Source organism: Mirounga angustirostris, unplaced genomic scaffold, assembly GCF_029215605.1.
Source record: "Mirounga angustirostris isolate CCGP_5_RB_7025 unplaced genomic scaffold, mMirAng1.0.hap1 SCAF_10, whole genome shotgun sequence".
NCBI classification, from domain to species: Eukaryota; Metazoa; Chordata; class Mammalia; order Carnivora; family Phocidae; genus Mirounga; species Mirounga angustirostris.
In genome coordinates, this window is record NW_026991718.1 from 29,775,486 (window position 1) to 29,792,334 (window position 16,849).

The 16,849-nt window shown below is 36.6% G+C and overlaps 2 protein-coding genes across 4 annotated transcripts in view; one reads left to right on the forward strand and one right to left on the reverse strand.

The window, feature by feature from the left end:
* The window catches only part of PRKD3 (protein kinase D3), an 86,021-nt gene that overhangs the window by 29,082 nt on the left and 40,090 nt on the right, over positions 1-16,849 (reverse strand). For all 3 annotated transcript variants that reach the window (XM_064572115.1, XM_045884421.3, XM_045884422.2), the window contains 5 exons: positions 16,609-16,747; positions 14,872-15,003; positions 13,562-13,719; positions 8,586-8,778; positions 3,243-3,320 (listed from right to left, as the gene is read on the reverse strand). In XM_064572115.1, coding sequence (XP_064428185.1) covers positions 3,243-3,320; positions 8,586-8,778; positions 13,562-13,719; positions 14,872-15,003; positions 16,609-16,747 — 700 coding nt within the window. The remainder of the gene's footprint in view (positions 1-3,242; positions 3,321-8,585; positions 8,779-13,561; positions 13,720-14,871; positions 15,004-16,608; positions 16,748-16,849) is intronic.
* LOC123850988 (U6 snRNA-associated Sm-like protein LSm3) lies at positions 50-2,098 on the forward strand. The gene has a single exon (XM_064572125.1). It carries the CDS (start codon positions 744-746, stop codon positions 1,050-1,052), a length of 309 nt encoding a protein of 102 aa, XP_064428195.1. The 5' UTR covers positions 50-743; the 3' UTR covers positions 1,053-2,098.

Consider the following 16,849-nt stretch of genomic DNA (forward strand, 5'->3'; position numbering starts at 1 on the left):
TTAATGAAAATCTAGGAAAGTATCTTTATGATTCAAGATAAAGTAGTATTTCAGGAAGATATAAAATTCACACACCACAAGGCAGAAAATTAATTTGATTAATTAGAATTTAAATCTCTATATGACAGAAGATATTAAAACAAAGTAAAAGATTAGCCACCACTATTGTTTGTTGAGTTAAGTGGTTTTCCACAAGGGTCCAAGGCAATTTGTTGGGGAAAGAATAAATAGTCTGTTCAAAAACTGGTGCTAGTACAACTGGATATCTACATGCACAAAGATGAAACTGGACCTCTTTTTTAAACCAAACAGAAAGCTTAAAGTGGATCACAGGTCTAAAGGTAAGAGCTAACTCTATAAAATTCTTAAAAGAAAACATAGTAGTGAATCTTTGTGACCGTGGGTTATGCAAAGCCTTCTAGATAGAACACCAAAAACCTAAGTGACAAAAGAAAAAATCAGACTTGATTTTGTGCTGCAAATGATAACTCAAGAAAGTAAAAAGACAGCCCAAAGAAGGGGAAAAATATTTACATATATCAAATAAGAGACCTGTATCCCAAATATTTAAAGAACTCTTACAACTCAATAAATAAATAACCAGTTAAATAGGGAAAGGACAGGAATAATAGATATTCCCCAAAGCAGATGTAAAAATGGCCAACAGATAGGTGAAAAGATGTGCGTATCAATTAGCCATCAGCAAAATGCAAATCAAAACCACAATGAGCAGGGTTTGAAACATGGCGGACGAAGTGGATCAGCAACAAACTACCAACACTGTAGAAGAGACCCTGGATCTTATCAGGCTCAGCCTGGATGAGCGAATTTATGTGAAAATGAGAAATGACAGAGAGCTTCGAGGCAGATTACATGCTTACGATCAGCATTTAAATATGATATTGGGAGATATGGAAGAAACTGTGACTACTATAGAAATTGATGAGGAAAAATACGAAGAGATATATAAATCAACAAAACGGGATATTCCAATGCTTTTTGTCCGGGGAGATGGTGTTGTACTAGTTGCCCCTCCATTAAGAGTTGGCTGAAACAAAGAATTTATCATGTATGGAATATAGGAGCTTTCGTATGATTGCCTCTTTAAATGTAGAAGACATTCAAAAGAGAAACCTGCGTAAATTTTGATATTAAGAAATGACCAAGGATTCTTCCACTCCTGAAATGAGGTGATTTGTGGATAACTAAAAAAGTCTTGAGCTAAAGGGCATTTTAATTTTTTTCCAATCCTTTCAATAAATGTGATCACCAAGATGCAGAACTCTTTTTTTCAGGAATTGATTTGTTCTGTTGTTTCCTCAATTTCTGATTTTTTTTCCTTTAAATTAAATTTGATGTTTCCTTTTTTGATAAAAAATAAAACAAAACAAAACAAAACCCACAATGAGCTATCACTTCACACTCACTAGGATGGCAAGAGCCAAAATGACGGACAATAACAAGTGGTGGCGAGCATGTGGAGCAATCAGAATCCTCACACACTGCTGGTGAGAATGTAAAATGTATAGATGCTCCGGAAAACAGCCTGGCAGTCCTCCTCCAAATGTTAAACATGGAGTTATCATATAACTCAACAATTCCACAACTAGATATCTGCCCAAGCGAAATGAAAACGTATGTCCACAGAAACTGTACTCAAATGTTCATAGCAGTATTCATCATAGCCCCAAAGTGGATACAACTCAAATGTCCATCAACTGATAAATAAAATGTGGTATATTCATGCAGAAGAATGTTATTCTCGACAAAGCAGAAGGTAGTATTGATACATGTTACAACATGGATGAACCCTGAAAACATTAAGCTATGTGAGACACTAGTCCCAAAAGACTACACATTATACGATTTCATTTATATGAAATGTCTAGAATAGACAGACCCACAGAGATAGAAAGTTGACGGCAGCTGCCAGGGGCTGGTGAGGAAGAGTGGGGAGTGACCAGGGTGATGAAAATGTCCCACCATTGGACTGTAATGATGGCTGCCTAACTTTGTGAATAAACTAAATGTGTAAAGTACAAAAACTATCTGAATAAAGCTACTTTAAAAAATGATAAGCCACAACACAGAAGGTATTTGTGTCCAGTATAACTGATAAAGAATTATTAGGTAGAATTATCAACAACTCCCTGCAAATCAGTAACAAACAGAAAAATGGACAAAACATGTGAACAGGTAATTTACAGGGGAAAAAACTGTAAGTAACCAGTCAACATATGAAAGATGTTCAAATTCATTAGTATACAAATGTACCGTAAAATCAATATAAATAGTATTTGATACCCATTTATCCAACAGTAGAAAAGTGCAAAAAGACATGAACCATAAATCTAGAGAAGACTTTGGTCTATAGAAAAACTACATTTATTCAGAGTAACCCAAATGAGAAAACCAATCACGCTATCAACGGTGTTAAACAGCAACTATAAAAAACATGCCATTAAAGAAAACATTAAAGTCTTAAGAAATTTAATTTCCGTTCCTTATGCTTTTCCTCCTATAGAACTACTTACATTCAGTTTTTACCAGTCATGTAAATGTTAAAGAAAAATTATGCTTAGAATCATTACTTCTTCCTTCCAAAAAGGTAATCACTTCAATTAATACAATCTTGAAATGAGAAAAAAAAAACAACAACACAACAGCACGCAAGGGAAAATGTCTAGGGAATGACTGATGGAGAAAGAGACAGGGAGTTCTAATGACTGTAGATTCAGGGACCAGAACACGTGGGCTCAAATCCCAATGCTGTAAGTTTCTGGCTACATTTCTTGGGCAAGTTACTTAATGTCTTTGTGCCCAAGTTTACTCATCTGTAAGTACTTAACCTTTTCAAAGGACTGTTCTTAGGTTAAATGTCAATATACGTAAAGAGTGTGGAACAGTGCCTGGCAGTCAGTAAGTACTAGAACTATGAAAACCTCTGCGATAACAGCAGGGTGTTAAAAGTCTTTTTTGTCTAAGATGGAAGAGAATATGCAGCACCACTGGCAATATGAGACTACAAAGTGGTAGGTGGGTTAAAGGAAAAATGGGAAGGCATAATGACTAATAAAAGTGTACCATAGCTGATGTCTGCTTTTTGTTTATTAAATAAAAAAAGTCAAAGTTAAGAAACAAAGTAAAATAAAATATGCAAATATAATCTTATGCAAAGATAATACACAAAAGAATTGTGACCTTCTCTGATCTTTTATGGAAATTAAGAAAAAGAATTTTACCTCCATTGAAAGTAACCTCTCCAAGGCAGTCTCTTGGTACTTTTGATGCACAGCGTTTATGGCAATTGAATTTACAATCTGAAATCAAGTATTTGGTTTATTAATTTATGTAATAAGTCAGGCAGTATCAGATATGGTTAGAGACTTTTAAAGTTTTCCTTTACTAAGAACTCAGGTCTGGGAATAAAGGTCTGGTTTCAAATTCTTATGACACCTCTTAATAGGTATTTAACTCCTCAGGACTGTTTTTTTTGTTGTTTTAATTTAAATTCCAGCTAGTTAACATTGTGTAATATGAGTTTCAAGTGTGCAATATAGTGATTCAACACTTCCATACAATGTCTGGTGCTCATCACAAGTGCCCTCCTTAATCCCCATCACCTAGTTCACCAGCCCCCACCCCGCGCCCCCGACCGCTCACCTCCTCCCTGGTAACCATCAGTTAGTTCTCTATAGTTAAGAGTCTGTTTCTTGGTTTGTCTTTTTTTTCCCTCTGCTCGTTTTTATTTCTTAAATTCCACATGAGTGAAATCATACGGTATTTGTCTTTTTCTGACTGTATTTCACTTAGCATAATTCTCTCTAGCTCCATCTAGCAAGCGGCAAGATTTCACTTTTTTATGGCTGATTAATATTCCACTGTGTGTGTGTGTAACATGCATACATACACTACATCTTCTTTATCCATTCACCAACTGATGGACACGGGCTGTTTCCATAATTTGGCTATTGTAAATAATGCTGCTATAAGGTGCATGTATCCCTTTGAATTAGTAGTTTTATATTCTTTGGATAAATACCTAGTAGTGGGATTGCTGGATCATATTGTTAACTTTTAACTCTTAAACTTTTTGAGGAACCTCCATACAGTTTTCCAGAGTGGCTGTATCAGTTTGCATTCCCACCCCCCACGGTACAAGAGGGTTCCCCTTTCACTACATTCTCAATACCTTTTGTTTCTTGTGTTGTTGATTTTAGCTATTCTGACAGGTGTGAGGTGGTATCTCTTTTGATTTACGTGTCTCTGATAAGTGACGTTGAGCATCTTCTCATGTGTCTGTTAGCCATCTGTATGTCTTCTTTGGAGAAATGTCTATTCATGTCTTCTGCCCATTTTTAGTTGGATTATTCATTTTTGAGGTGTTGAACTGTATAAATTCTTTATATACTTTGGGTACTAACCCCTTATGGGATATGTCATTTGTAAATATCTTCTCCCATTCCACAGGTTGCTGATTTTTAGTTTTATTGTTTTCTTTGCTGTGCAGAGCTTTTTATTTTGGTATAATCCTATAGTTTATTTTTGCTTTTGTTTCCTTTGCCTCAGGAGACACATCTAAAAAAAAGCTCCTATGGCTGATGTCAGAGACATTACTGCCTGTGCTTTCTTCAAGGATTTTTATGGTTTCAGGTCTCACATTTAGGTCTTTAATCCATTTTGAGTTTATTTTTGTATATGGTGAAAGAGAATGGTCCAATTTTCCAACACCATTTGTTAAAGAGACTGTCTTTTTCCCATTGGATATTCTTTCCTGTATTGTTGAAGATTAACTGACCATAGAGTTGTGGGTTCATTTCAGCATTTTCTATTCTGTTCCACTGATCTATCACCATTGATTGGCAGGGGAGAGAAATGGCGCCAGCCAGCTCCCATGTTCCCAGAGAGGTCTCTCATAAATGCTGCTTCTCAGGGGCAGGCTCTGAGAAGAGCCAATAATCCCCTCACTGTGTGCTCCAGGCACTCTCAGATCGCTGTTTCCACAGTGTGTGTCCCTGGGGTTGTGTGCCTGCTTCGCCAAGAGCAGCCCCGATGCCTCTAGATTCCCTGATGCCTCTGGATTCTCTCGGAGTCCAGTCCACTGACACAACTTCAGGCTTGAAGCCCCTCTGGCTGCAAGAACCCACGAAATTTAACCCCTCTTGCTTTCCAAGCCAATGGATGGGGAAGCATTCTCATTGTGCATTCCCCTGAGTGCTCTTCTCTTGCCCTTCTCTGTGGCTCCCCTCTCTTCTGCAGCAACCAGGATCCATTTCTCCTCTAAACTGTGTCCTGCACTTCCTACCTTCTTCATTGTGGCCTCTTCTCTACATTTAGTTGTGGAGTTTGTTCTACAGTCTTCAGGTAGATTTCTGGTGTATTTAGGATGCTTTGATAGTTATCATCTAGTTATATTCATGGGACAGGTGAACCTAGGTTCTTCCTACTCTGCCGTCATCTTCCCCACTTCTACCAGGGCTCAGTTTATCTCTTTAATGAAGCTAATACTATTCGTATGACACATTGCCAAAATGTTACTGGCAGCTCCATGTCTCCTTCCGTTACCTAACATTCGTCTTTCCTGAGAAAGGAAAGTTTCTCAGGCTGACTACTTTTCCAATATATGTCAAGCACTTACTTTGAGTTCCTAATTATTGGGGCCTGGTGCATATGCAAAAGAGAGACTGAGATTCTACAAGCTTTTGTTAGGAATTAGTAAGGGCTTTCCCATACAGCCTTACATGGAAGGACTGAGCTTCTCATGTACAAGATCTCCCACCTTTATGTATGGTTCTCTTTAGCCTGCAAGGACATCAGAGTTGATAGTACTGCAGATGAGTGTCAGGTATAAGCTGTTCAATACTACCGTGTAACTCAGTAAGTTCTCAAACTGGTTCCCAGACCAGCAGCATCCACATGAGTAAGAACTTGTTAGAAATGCAAATTCTTGTACCCCACCCCAAACCCATTACATTAGGAGCTCTGGGAGTGGGGCTGAGAAATGTGTTTTAATAAGTATTTTTAAGGTGACACCAAAATTGAGACCCACTGCTATAACTACGGTCTACTACCACCTTCTACCTTGGAAATACACCTACCAGCAAATTCTGGATAAAAATAACTTCAAGTCCTGACTCAGAATGATTTTGTAATCCTTGTGATTCAAGAAAATTCTGGGTATCATACCAATGGCATTAGGTAAAGGTCATTATAAGAAAAAGTCCCATGATTAATAATTTGGTGGGTGACAAAATTTGTATTAAATAACACGGTCTTTTTAAATGAAATGCCCTAGAAAAATTGATATATGATATTAATATATTCCATTTATCTTAAATAATTGATGTGCATTTTATCTCATGAGGTTTTACAAATTGTGACAATAACAAGATTTCCATTTTCACTTTGAAAATGTAGAGCCAAATTTGTGGCCTGCCTGAGCAAGTATGTACCTTCGAATGGCAGGCATTTTTATTTCTCTGTACTCCTACTCATGGTTTTGGATTTTTTTTTAGATTTTATTTAAATTCAAGTTAGTTAACATATAGTGTATTATCAATTTCAGGGGTAGAATTTAGTGATTCATCAGTTGCATGTAACACCCAGTGCTCCTTACATCAAGTGCCCTCCTGCCTACTCATGTTTTTATTAACTTATGTTTTCTTATATTTTATATATGCTTTCAAGCTGCCTTGAAGTTTTAATATAACAAAGTAGAAAATAAACAGGTGAATGAATGAATGAATGAATACTGCTCTTGGAACTGTATGTTTTCTCAAATTATTCAGAGTAACTGTTTTAATTATTTTTTTCTTTCTTAGCTTGACAAGGTGAATGAAAATGACTCTTTTACTTTTTTTTTTTTTAAGATTTTATTTATTTATTTGAGAGAGAGCACACGAGAGGTAGGGAGGGGCAGAGGGAGAGGGAGACTCCCAGCTGAGCAGGGACCCTGACCTGAGACAAAGGCAGACACTTAGCCAACTGAGCCACTGAGGTGCCCCTACTTTTTAAGTATCTTAATTCATATCACAAAAATATAGAAATCACTGAAATAAGTGATTGTTTTTGACTGATAATTAAAATAGCTGTATAAAAATATATATATTTCTGAACCAATATAAACACAAAACATTATTCTTTTAGAGTTTTAAGAAATTAAACCAATAACCCAGTGGCAGAGTTAACTGGTTTTATTTCAAAATTCATTAATCTACATATTTATTTTAGGTCCTCTATAAAATATCGTACTGCTCTGCATATGGTTTTAGGATGTTTCTGTTCTGTTCAACAGAGCAGCACTATTTACAACCTTTACTAAGATTATTTGTTGGCTAGAATTTGCACATCTGTTATTAATGTTCTTTCCCAAAACATTCCTTAGTGGCTGCTTGCCAATACACTTTAGTGTTGATATTTTAAAGTATTAATTTATATATTAACTCATATTCAAAAGTAAGTTGTTGAAATAGAATTTCAACATTTAATTATGCTTGTCTGCTAGTAATTAAATACCTGGCAACAAAGGCACAACCTGTTCTCTATTTGATGTTCTCCTATGTTGCCAAGACAAGTTTTCTTATATACTTAAGTTAAATTTATGTATAACTAACTTGATTCTGTATTATAAATAGGTTTATTACTGCAAAGACCTCAACTCTAATGTTTTATTTAGATAAAACTAGATAATTCAATTCCACAACTACATCTATTATATAAAAGGTATGATACCAAGAACTGTTAAAATAATCACATAAAAAATAAGTACATAGAATTATAGACAGGCTACTTATACTGCAAATTGGCTCAATAATTAATAAGACATTTTAAACTCTATTTTGGTTTTCACTATATTGTACAGCATTGTTGTGAAGAAGTTATGAGACAAAAAGATAAAATCATCTTTAAAAAGCATAAAAACATTCCACAACTATAGGAAAAAATATTCCAGTATTCTATTAAAAACCTGGTTCATTAAGAGATGTTTCTAGAATATTTTGATAGTGTTCTGGCTTTGTATCCAAATATGGATAATCCCTATCACAATTCCAGGGGCTTCTGCTATATTCTTCCTATTTCAGTGTGATTATAATCTGGAATAACAGTTTTGATACAGCTCTCCTAGCTACATAATTAAAAACAAAAACAATAAAACTCTTGTAATATGTTTGTTTGTGAGTATGAATATTTAAAGGAAAGAGGAAAGCATTATTTTTTATTTTGGGTAGTGTCTGACTCTGAAATCAGAAAGACTTTTTTTAAACTCAAATATCTGCTTACCTGCTTACTAACTGTCCCATATTGGCTCGTGTTAAGCAACCATACCTTATAGAACCAAATTCTACTTTTTTTGTTTAGATTCTAACTTTTCTGCAGCATAATTCCTGGTACATAGTACATATACTGCAGAGAGCAGTTGTTAATAAATAAATAATGTACGTGTGTGTATGCATGTATTGCCTTAATTTTTAAATTAACAACTAGGAAACCAATTTCTTTGCCTAACGCTTCTGAAATAAATATTGTGAATCAAATCTGCTAATGAAAACATTTGAATTGTACTTAAGAATAACAACCAATCCTACCTTTACACTGCATTCCTTGGCGAAAGAGGCCTTTCAGTAACCGCTTGCAGTACTGACATATTGTGGGACGGGTGTAAGAGTGAACAGCAAATGTGTGTGGAACTTTTACTCTGCACATTACCATCTTTTCCATCCAGATTGGGCGACCACTCCAAGAAGGAATTCTCTTACTTGGTTCTTGGTGAACATGTGACTAAAACATAAGTAATTTTCATAAGTATAAGTCAATATTAAAAACAAAGTATTAAGAACAGGAGTTGACCACAAAAGTCATTTATTTTGAACATTAAAGCCAAGAATCTAAAAATGTACATCTCAGCAGTTTCCTCTGGAAGCTTAACTTATCAATACTTGAATGTGAACAGTGCAAATGTTTTTGTTATTATTTATGCTAAAAAAAATTTTTTTTTTCATCTTCACATATGTATGTTCCCTGTGAACTATTATTTGCCAGGCACATACATTTTACAAAAACAAAAGCCTTAAAATGAATTTATGACATATTTAAATCCCTTGAAAAATGTTACCAAGAAATTAATCATAGGAAAATTAAATTCAGAAAGTGTTATTATTACTCATGTTGAATTACTGAACATGATGTCTGAAAATATTTTGAAACAAGTCTTGGTTTTTCAAATTATTTAATAAATACTAAAATATGTTTGTTAAAAACTTAAGTCTAATTAATGATGATGATACAAAAACTGGCAGATACAAATTAAACACCTTTAGCCCCAGTACTTATGCTTTAGGAGGTTCCTTGATATTTAAGTATTTGGGCCTTTTCCCCTAGATGAGCAAAAAGGAAAATTAAAGGTGTTGATTAAAAATTTTTGTGTAACCTGAGGGATAACTAGATATTTGTAGCTATGGTCCTTTCTATATATACAAAGGAAATAATAAAATGAAATTACAGGCCAGTTCAATACGGCCTATCCCATTCATTCAACCTTCATTGATTATTATATTATAGGCCAGGCCCCTACACTTTGTATCACAGAAGCAAAAATGAATGAAGTACAGTCCATTCTCTCAAGCACAAAATACCTAATGACCATTTAGATGTATTATACATTTTGCTGTAGCTGCTTGCACCTTTTTTTTTTTTTTTCTGCTTGCACCTTCACTGCTAGAACTGAGGTCCTGAGATCTTTCATATGCCTTCTGTAACTAGTAATGTTTGTAGCCCAGAGAAGTCGAATCATTCTGCATTGAAATGTTCAACCAATAAAAGCAGAAGAAACCAGAAGGAACCAAGAGACAGAAGTGTATGAAAGAAGTGAAGGGAGGAGTTTAAAAAAAAAAAAAAAAAGGGGCTTTTTGGAAGAAAGCAGGACAACAGAAAAGAAGAAAAAGAAAAGGACATACAAATGGAGGAGAACATTAAAAAACACAAATATAATCTCTGATGGTTTCACTAATGTCTTGCCACAAATGTTCTAAAGCAAATTATGAAGCAGTTTAATTTAAGAAAAGTACAAAAAGAAGGTTAAAACCCAAGCCAAACTTGCTTGCTTGCTTCAGCTCCCCAAGGTCTCCTGCTCTGGTCTGGCTTACCCTTCCGCCAGGCAGCCAGGTACAGAGCACCCTCAGCAAAAGCAGTGCCACAGTGATATTGCAAAGCTAATAAAGAAGCCAGCAAGAACCAGAAACAGATGTTGTAGGCTTTTGTTCATTTGTTCATCCCTGGCTCCCTATTCTCAACACCCTGCTTCTCTTGCTCCTGCTTCTACCACTTTTGGTTTGTCTCAAGTTTCAAACATGCAAGATGGAATAAGACTGATTTTGGCCAGTCATCATCAAATATATAGGATACCCCGGTAAGGAAGAACTTCCTAACAGACCCCTTCATATGCCAACAGCCAGCTGGTGACTGCCTGCCTTTTGTCAGGTCCTCCTGGGATTGGGTACTGGGGACATGGTACACAGCATGTGAGCAAAGAACTACACAGGGGACTGTGCTGGTAGCAGCCACCTGATTTTTCATGCCTAGTACAAGCAGTAATTTATTTTAAATATGAAAAAACAGGCTCAAATGGATTAATATTACTAATTGCCAGTATCAAAATCAAGACCTAGCCCTAGGTCTTCTACACAGAAGTCCAGTGATTCTTATTCTTTTCCCCATCTCAACATACCTGGGCATATGCTACAGTCTCACTAATGACTGTGGTTTACCACTCTGTGGAGTGAGGAAGGCAGGAAAGGTATGGAAGATGGAACCAGAATTTGGAGGAAGGAGGACACTGGTAAAATTACCTGGAGCATTTGGTGAAAATGGGACCACTGAGACTAAATAGAGTTGAGTGAAAGTTCTTCTCTTGCCTTGCTCTAATGGCCCCTCTTTACAAACTACTACTTAAATTCTTATTTCTTATTAATGTGTAGCCAGAAATTCTCTAAAAGCAATCCAATTATTTCCACAGTGTGAGTTTCAACTAATATTTGCTTAAGTGAACATATGCTCACAAAAACTTTATAACAATGTTGCCAACTCTCAATTAGACGCAATAATAAAGGCAATAAAAGCATTTAAAGGGGGCAATTCCCTAATTATATATATTTCACTTTGGAATATTATTCAGTGAAAAAAAAACCCTCCACTTTTATGCACACACTAAGCCCCATCATTTTCCTTCTACCTTGATTCTGTCCTGTCCTGGCCCCTTGGGCATTTGCCCCAATGTACTGCTAGGAATATTCCTCTTTCTCTCATCTCCAAAGAGCCATCATTCAATTCTGGTCTCTCCAACCTTAGTGGTCCTGTTGTAACCAAATTCAGTGAAAAGCCTATCTTCTTGTGCTCCTCCCTCTCCTTACTTGCTTCCCTTTAGACTGACTTCAGACGCTGTAACAGAAACTGCCTTCTTACATGTAAACAATGACACCTCAGAGTCAGATTCAGAAGTTTCTATTCCCAACTGGCCTTTTTCAAGCTTATCTCAGTAGTCACTGAAGGTTACTATCTTGACCACTCAGAAACTTTCCTTCCTCATTCCTTATCTACTAAATAAGGATAAGAGCTGCCTACCTTCCAGGACTGTGGTGAAAATTACATGACAAAAGACAAGTAAAGCATCCAGCATGAAGCCTGCCACACAGAACTCAGGAGGCTCTCACCTTGCAGCTATTTGGAGTTAGTTCTTCTCCAACATTGGTTCAGATTCAGGGTTGCACTCATTTCCTCATTGCTATCTCCTCTATTCCTTAGAGTGTCCTCGTTTCCCACTCTCCCTTCTCTAATTTTCCTCTGTGAGCTCTTTTCTTACTGTACCTTTTTCCTTTTTGAGACTGAATGCTTGGACTGATAAAAACAACCTTTTTGAGACACATTCCACTCTATGATTTCTACTTGTTCTGAAATACTCTCCACAATCTAACCAATACAAACATATCACTCTTATTTTCTTCCCCTTCCCTAAGGAATTTTCATCTTCAGGATAAAATATAAAATAATGAATTAAAACTTAACACCTTATTCATCTGCTCTGTCCTGCCATTTCCTAATCTAGTATTACTTATCTGGGGTAGATGGCATCTCAGCATCATTTGTGGGACTCTTAAAAAAATATCTCTCTATCCTACAGACCCCATTCCTAACTAAGTTTCCTGTGCAATTCATCTATAAAATGCACTAACTTTTCAATTACCAGTCTTTTCCCGAGTTCTTGCATATGTTTTTATAATAATTCTTTGCTCTCAGTTCCTTATACCATAGCACTCTTTTTTTCTAAGTTAAACATTTCTCATTAGGGCTAAACAACATGGAAACATGGGATTTTTGTGAAAGAACTTCAGAAGCTTTTATTCTGATGCCTCAGTACAGCAAAATCTTGTGACTAGGATATCAGGACAATAGCCCAAAGGCTTGATTTTGCCATTAATTTATGGAAGACCAAGGGGGTTACAGAAACAACTAAATAGCGTTGGTGCTATAGTGGTGAGCACAGCTGCTTTCCAGAAACAACTAAATGATAAGATTGCAATCTACAGATGGAGGTCATTTTAAATACTAGCAAATGAACAAGCAAGTTCTTTCTTTCTTCCTTGATCTACTGTTTCATTCTTCAGAGGTACAATATATTAGGAAAAAATCACTAGCCTAAAAATAATCAGATCTGGGTTTAATTCTAATGTTGCTTACCAATTTGCTCTGTGACTTGAGTCAAGTTACTACTTGACCATTATGAGTCTGAACTGTCTCATTATGTACAGATCTACTAAGACATCTCACTGGAATACTGTGAGGATCAATGGGTTCATTCATTCATCACTGAATACCTACTAATTACAAGGTATTGTGCTGGACATGGTAGGGCACACAAAGACACGAGCACTGTCTTCTCTAAACAGATCATAAATTCCTTGAGGACACTATGATATTAAGTTAGAATGCTATACACACCATTAGAGAGGTTTGAAAAGTGGTCTGGCATTCAGCAAATAAAGTAACTTCTAGGTAACGGAAGAATCCAGGAAAAGTAGCTGTTGAGCTAGATCTGGAAAAAGCATGTAGGAGGGACACCAATAAGAGCAAAGGTAGAGGGAATGATGGTGTGTTCAGGGAATGTTGAATAGAACAGATTGTTGGGGGGAAAAAAAACCAGATTATTGGAAACATAGAATATATAAAGAATTCCTAGTAGGGAGTGATATAATCAGAGTTGTGTATTAAGCTGTAGTGAAATGTAATGATCTGGCTCTAGTATGTAAGATGAAGTGAAGTATGGTAACCAGAAGCTGGATACTGGTTAGGTTAATGCAGTGGTCCAAGTGATAATGTGGTCCCAAAGTAGATAAAATGCAATTCATTACTACTAGTAAACTCTGTCTCCAGTAATACATTTTAAGTTTTTGAAGCGTAGGAATGTGAGTAGTCTTTAGTACATATTTATGTTCTAGGATGATGTCATATATCCTCTAGAAACATAAGGAATAAGTAGTAAAATGCCCTTTTATTGCCTTAAAATACACACCTCTTCTGTGGGAAGGGCCACATATTCAGTCTGTAGGAGTCTTGGAACTGAGAGGCCAGGTCCTGGCAGAGATACATTTGATAGACGTCTCTTTCTTACTCCACTACAATTATTTGGAATCTTGAAGGCACATCGTTTATGATAATTTAATCCACAGCCTAAATATATTTTAAAAGGTAAAAAAAATAGTAGATTAAAGAAACTTTAGGGGCACCTGGATGGCTCAGTCCATTAAGCATCTGCTTTCAGCTCAGGTTATGATCCCAGGGTCATGGGATTGAGTCCCCCATCAGGCTCCTTGCTCAGTGGGGAACATGCTTCTCCTTCTCCCACTCCCCCTGCTTGTGTTCCCTCTCTCTCTCTGACAAATAAATTAAAAAAATAAAGAAACTAATATATAAAGTATGTTACATAAAAAATACATGCTTCTTTATTTATTTTCTCTGGCAGCAATAGTTATCCTAATTAAGAACCTGGATAACAAGCTAAGTGGAAGCCAAAAAATTCAGTGTAAAATTACTGGCCTCCACCCCAGACTGACTGATTCAGGAATTCTGGGGATGGGTTCCAGCAAAGTATGTTTTAACAAGTCCTTGAGGTGATTCTGATACATGGCAAAGTTTGAGAACAATCAACTTAAACACTTCAGCAAACTGTGGACTGTATACTAAACCCCTCCCATGACATGTGAAAGTTACATGAAATCCAAATTTCAGTGTTCATAATTCATTTTATTGAAACACAGCATGCTCTTAATTTCTTTACATCTTGTTTACAGCTTTCATGGTACAGGAGCAGAGTTAAGTAGTTGTGGCAGAGACTATTAGCCAACAAAACTTAAAATATTTCGTTTCTGGCCCTTTACAGAAAAACTTTATTGATTCTCCACCTTCTCCACCTTAAGGACTTAGAGGACTCAGAAATGTGCACCTGACTCCTGCCCCCTGGCAATTCTAGTTCAGAAAAACAGATCTGTCCAATTCTAAACCCTGGTTACCACCTAGTCACCAACCAATGATCTTATTCTTTTTTTTTTTTTTTAAGATTTTATTTATCTGAGAGAGAGAGAGAGAGAGTGCACACACAAGCGGGGAGAGGGGCAGAGGGAGAGGGAGAAGCAGACTCCCTGTCAAACAGGGAGCTCGATGCAGGGCTCGATCCCAGGACCCTGAGATCATGACCTGAGCCAAAAGCAGACGCTTAACTAACTGAGCCACCCAGGCGCCCCTGGATCTTATTCTTTCATTAATTATTAGAAAATGCAAATACAAAATCCTATTTCAAATGTTACAAAAACTTAGAACACATACCTTCACATTTCAGTCCTTGACGTACCAATCCCCAGAGCATCTCACCACAATAATCACAAAAAGTGGGAGCTTTATAAGAATGTACGTAGAGAGTATGTGGACGAATCTGGAAGTCTTCTACTGTGGCCAAAGCTTTTTAAAAAGAAAAGTAGCAAAATAAACCCTATATCTGTAATGGCAATGAGATTAAGAACATTGACCATATTCACTTATGTCAAAGTACATGGAATCTTTTTTCTCTGAAAGTTTCATTTATCATAAAAAATAAATTATTTTCAGCATTTAATATTGTGGTTTTCAAACTATTTTAGGAAGTTCATCAACTCCAAATAATTTGAGCTCCAAAAGTAGGTTTGTAGGTAGGTATTTCAACCTCCAAAAACATATTTACATAGTGATAAGATCACAAATAGTTGGTACGTCTATTTTTATAATGAAAAACTGTTTAACTTATAACGCACTGGGAAATAGAACAGTAAAGTAAAAAAAAGGCAAAAAACCCCACAAAATGTGAAACTTGCAGAAACTGTGGAACTTAACCTCAATTGTAAACACTTTGAGTTCTAACTTATGATCTCAGCATAAGCTGTCTTCTTGATAGTCCTAGTAGTTAAGAAAAAGAGACTCCTCTCCTCTGTGCGCAACTGAACACTAGTAGACACATCCACCAGTAGCTAGCCTCTCACCTCCACCTTCAAGTCATTAGTGGATATCCCAAACAGTCCACAGTTTGCTGAAGTGTTTAAGTTGGTTGATATCATTAGTGGATATCCCTGTGGCCTGATGAAGGGTCTAGCGCAAAGAAGGAATGGATAGGAGTACAACCTCCAGGGACGACAAGAAGTGAAGCCCTTTTGGAGTGGAGAGGAAGAGAAGGACTGGGAAATGTACACATGATGGGGTGGTGGTGCAGATGCATGACTAATGTAGGGGCTAGATGAATGGAAAGATCAAGGACTAATAAGGAAAGGTGTTGATAGAGAGGATCTCAAGAACAGGCTGCAGAGATGAGTTTGAGAGTGGAAAAAATGGTGGCAGGAGTCTAGACTCTTGGCTGGCTTTCCTTCCCTTTCTCTCTCTTTTCTCTCTTCCTCTCTCCCTCCCTCCTTTCCTGTCAAACAAGAAGTTCTGTAGGCCTAAGTGCACTCTTTGTTCCTTTACATTCCTCGCTAGCAATCCTGCCCATCTGCTGCTGGATGAGATCAGAAATAAAAGGAGCTAAGGAACAACAAATAGCAAGAGTGGGTGAGGGGGAAACGAGGGAGGTAAGAAAATGCCCACTGAGAACACACAGGGAAGGAGCAATACTGAAATCATGGGGGACATTCAGTATTGCACTTTCCTCTTCCACATCTTCATTATTCCTCCTTTTCTCCTTTCTTTTTGAACCCCAATTCTCCTCTTCTATGCTCTTCACAGAAATGGGGAAAAAGAAATTGAACTTCAGTATAATTGTTTTATTTCGTTGACTCAAAGAGTATATTCCTCTTCCAGTTCCAATGATAATTCCCTTAGCTTAGTAACATTCACATAAACAATTCAGGGCTTATTTTCCTACTTTCTCATCTGTGATACAACCTTCCTGAAAGTAAAATTCACATGGTCACCATTATTATAGATGAAAGAAGTTAAGCAACTGTACCACGAAGACTAAGTATAACTGAACATAGCATTTAGTACAAAAAATAAGGCTCGTTGAAGAAAAAGACAACAAAATAAAAGGAGCTATTTACTTACCTGAAAGAACAACTTCTACTAGGTCTCCATCATGTATTTCATCTGCTGAGGTAATCAGCTGCAAAATATTTTCTGAGTTCATGTCATGGCGAAAGAGAAGAATTTTGTCATACATGCCAAAGAATCCACACTCTGGAAACTACATGAAAACAGTCCTATATCAGTATACCCACAGGTTTCTATTTTTATGAGTAAATGTCTCAATCTTCTGAAAGAACTTTACATGTAGTTTTTAGCTTAA